Source organism: Sinocyclocheilus rhinocerous, unplaced genomic scaffold (genome assembly GCF_001515625.1).
Source record: "Sinocyclocheilus rhinocerous isolate Xijiao unplaced genomic scaffold, SAMN03320098_v1.1 scaffold11081, whole genome shotgun sequence".
Classification (NCBI taxonomy): Eukaryota; Metazoa; Chordata; class Actinopteri; order Cypriniformes; family Cyprinidae; genus Sinocyclocheilus; species Sinocyclocheilus rhinocerous.
Genome location: NW_015624538.1, coordinates 836 through 3,545, shown reverse-complemented (window position 1 = coordinate 3,545; position 2,710 = coordinate 836). Strand labels below are relative to the sequence as shown.

Here is a 2,710-nt window from a genome sequence, read left to right as displayed (position 1 = left end):
GGGGTGGAGGTGGAGGTGGAATCTTTTGGTGACCATAGGAGGCTGTAGTAGATGGCCAGGATGATCGCGGCTAGAGACACGGATAAAACATAGGCGAACACGGTGGCCAGTCTTACCCACTTCTTGTTGGTCTTTGCAGCCATCTTTGCCTTCTTGTCGCCTGTGTAGGTGGCTGGTTTGCCCCTCTCCATGTTGGGCATGAAGTCTCGGTCCCGATTGGCCCGGGTTTTCCCTCGATGCTCCACGACTCCGTCCGTTTTGAAGGATGTTGAGGCTCTTTTACGCGCAGGTTAAATCGTGTCGCGTTCATCCATGGCGCTTGAGCTGTCTCAGAAATCCGTCAGGATCTTGCTGCGGCTCGGTGTGGTGCTGCTGATGCTTCTGGTGTTTTCCAGCATCCAGCGCAGCTTTTTTCCCCCCGAGGGCTGTGATGTTTCTGATCCAAATATCACGGGGTGGATTGGAGAGGGTTGAGAATGATGAGACGGATCATCATACTGTACACACATCTGTGTGTGTGTGTGTGTGTGTGTGTGTGTGTGTGTGTTATTCAACTGAAGAAGAGGCTTCGTCAGCTAAAAATACAGGAGAGGAGGAGGAGGAGGCTCTTAAAGGAGCAGCGGAGAATGAAGAGAGAAAACACACCAGCATCGTGATGCTCATCAGTTCACTCAAGGTCTGGTAACACTTTATGATGACTTTCATCAAAATGCATTTGAAAAAGATTATATAATGCTGTTCTGTATGATGTACATTCGGATATAAGAACGTATTTTATGAATCGAATATATACAATTAATTAAAAAATAAAACTGAAACTACATTTAAAAACATTTTCGTTACTTACTAAAATTAACATGAGCATGAGCATAAAATGTAAGAAAAACATTTATCATTTTAACTTATTGCATTAAAATAACTAAAACTTAAATCAAAAATAGTAAATATATTTAAAAAGCAAAAACTACTAAAAATGACAAAACCACACGACAAAATGATTAAAATTTAACTAAAATTAAAATAAATACGGAAAATAATAAAACTGATTCAAAATATTAATACAAACTATAATGGTATCTCAGTGATAACACTGCATCTCCGTTAACTGTTTAAAAAAAAATCATATCAACTTGAATGCAATAATTTTACTAACAGTCGAGAATATAGTCATAAAAATTATATATATATAATATTTTTATTGAATTAATTAGACCTACATTTAATATTGATAAATGATAATAATATTATTATTAAATAAATAAATTATAAATAAACTTTGGATAAAACCATCTGATAAACCATTAACTGTAAATATGTAAATCAAAGTGTCATTAATGATATTCCTATTTGAATGTACATCAATTAATGATCTGCTAGGCAGTATGACGCATAATGTTTGTTGAATACCTTTATTATAGATTACCAGATCTTGCTTTGGATGAATCCATCAGAACTCAACACCTGATGGACAAATGTGATCTGTCAATCAAACAATATCCCACTGCCCAAATACCTTAAAAATCATACCATTTTATTGAAAATAACATGCAGAATTATATTATTTTAAATATATGTTAATAATATAAGTCTAATATCTATTGTTTTAATTCATGCAAAGAAGAAAGCTCTGTATTTTTATAACATTTATGATATCCACATCATTACTGTCTTATCCTTCCACTAGCGCTTTTGATAAATAATGAATCATTTCTAAATGCGCAATGAATATTTGATATGAAGTAAGGAAGGCTTCTGATGCTATTTTTATTTACATAATTTATAGATCCGTTCAAATAAATGATCTCCTACATTATGCATTCTGACTGTATGTTTTGTTCTATGATAAATTATCTGTTTCCCTCATTTTTGGATAAAAGCAAAATGATTTAACATTTGCAGTGAATGCAAATGTTTGTTTACTCGAACATGAAGTTGCATAAAGATGCATTTCCCTTAAGCATCTTCAATGCAGAATCATTTGTTACTGATAATATTCGGCCGTATTGACCCCTTTAACACCGCGACCCCTCCCATCAGTAATTAAGTGGTTAATTGTGACATTCGAACAGATGATTCTCCTGCAGGGGCTGCTGGATGTTCGCCTGCCTGTCCTCTGATGCCACAGGACCTGATTGACACCACATCACCTGGAAGTGCTGCTGCTGCTGCTGCAGGAGCCAATCAGATTTAGAGTTTGGAATCCTGCACCATGATGTCCTGCTCTGATTGGCTGGCCGGTATGAGCCAATCACTGCTGTCTGGTTCACCTCACTGAGCCGCTGTGAGACAGAGGTCAGACTGGAATATACTCCCAGCATGCTTCTAATACCAAACCAAACATATTATTACAGTATTTATGATTATCAGTAATTAGTTAACATTTTGCCAGTGAGCTTTATTTGATAAATCTGTGTTTGTATTTATGTAGCTAAAGCTTACTGCCACAAAATAGAAATTATTATTTTATTGATTTTATTATTATTTTATGTTATTTTAGTCAACTTTTCTGTTGTTGTTGTTGTTGTTGTTGAAGATGTAGGTCATGTGTGTGTGTAATAAAAAGTGTATTTATATTTATATATATAAATGGCATAAATAAATACTAAAATACATATAATAAAAAAGAATAATGTTATGTAAATAACAAAATATAATAAAAATTTTGAAAAAAGTATGAACTTTAGTAAACTTGTATATTGTATTTGTATTT

The 2,710-nt window shown here is 34.3% G+C and overlaps 1 protein-coding gene and 1 long non-coding RNA gene across 2 annotated transcripts in view; one reads left to right on the top strand and one right to left on the bottom strand.

Moving 5' to 3' along the window:
* LOC107740888 (putative transmembrane protein INAFM2) overlaps window positions 1-218 on the bottom strand; it is a 615-nt gene extending 397 nt beyond the window's left edge. Inside the window, exon 1 of the mRNA XM_016553427.1 lies at window positions 7-218. Coding sequence (XP_016408913.1) covers window positions 7-200 — 194 coding nt within the window. The 5' untranslated portion in view covers window positions 201-218. The remainder of the gene's footprint in view (window positions 1-6) is intronic.
* LOC107740896 (uncharacterized) overlaps window positions 1-1,527 on the top strand; it is a 1,658-nt gene extending 131 nt beyond the window's left edge. The window contains exons 2-3 of the long non-coding RNA XR_001640129.1: window positions 10-676; window positions 1,419-1,527. This is a non-coding gene — a long non-coding RNA (uncharacterized LOC107740896). The remainder of the gene's footprint in view (window positions 1-9; window positions 677-1,418) is intronic.
* The last annotated feature ends 1,183 nt before the right edge of the window (window positions 1,528-2,710 follow it).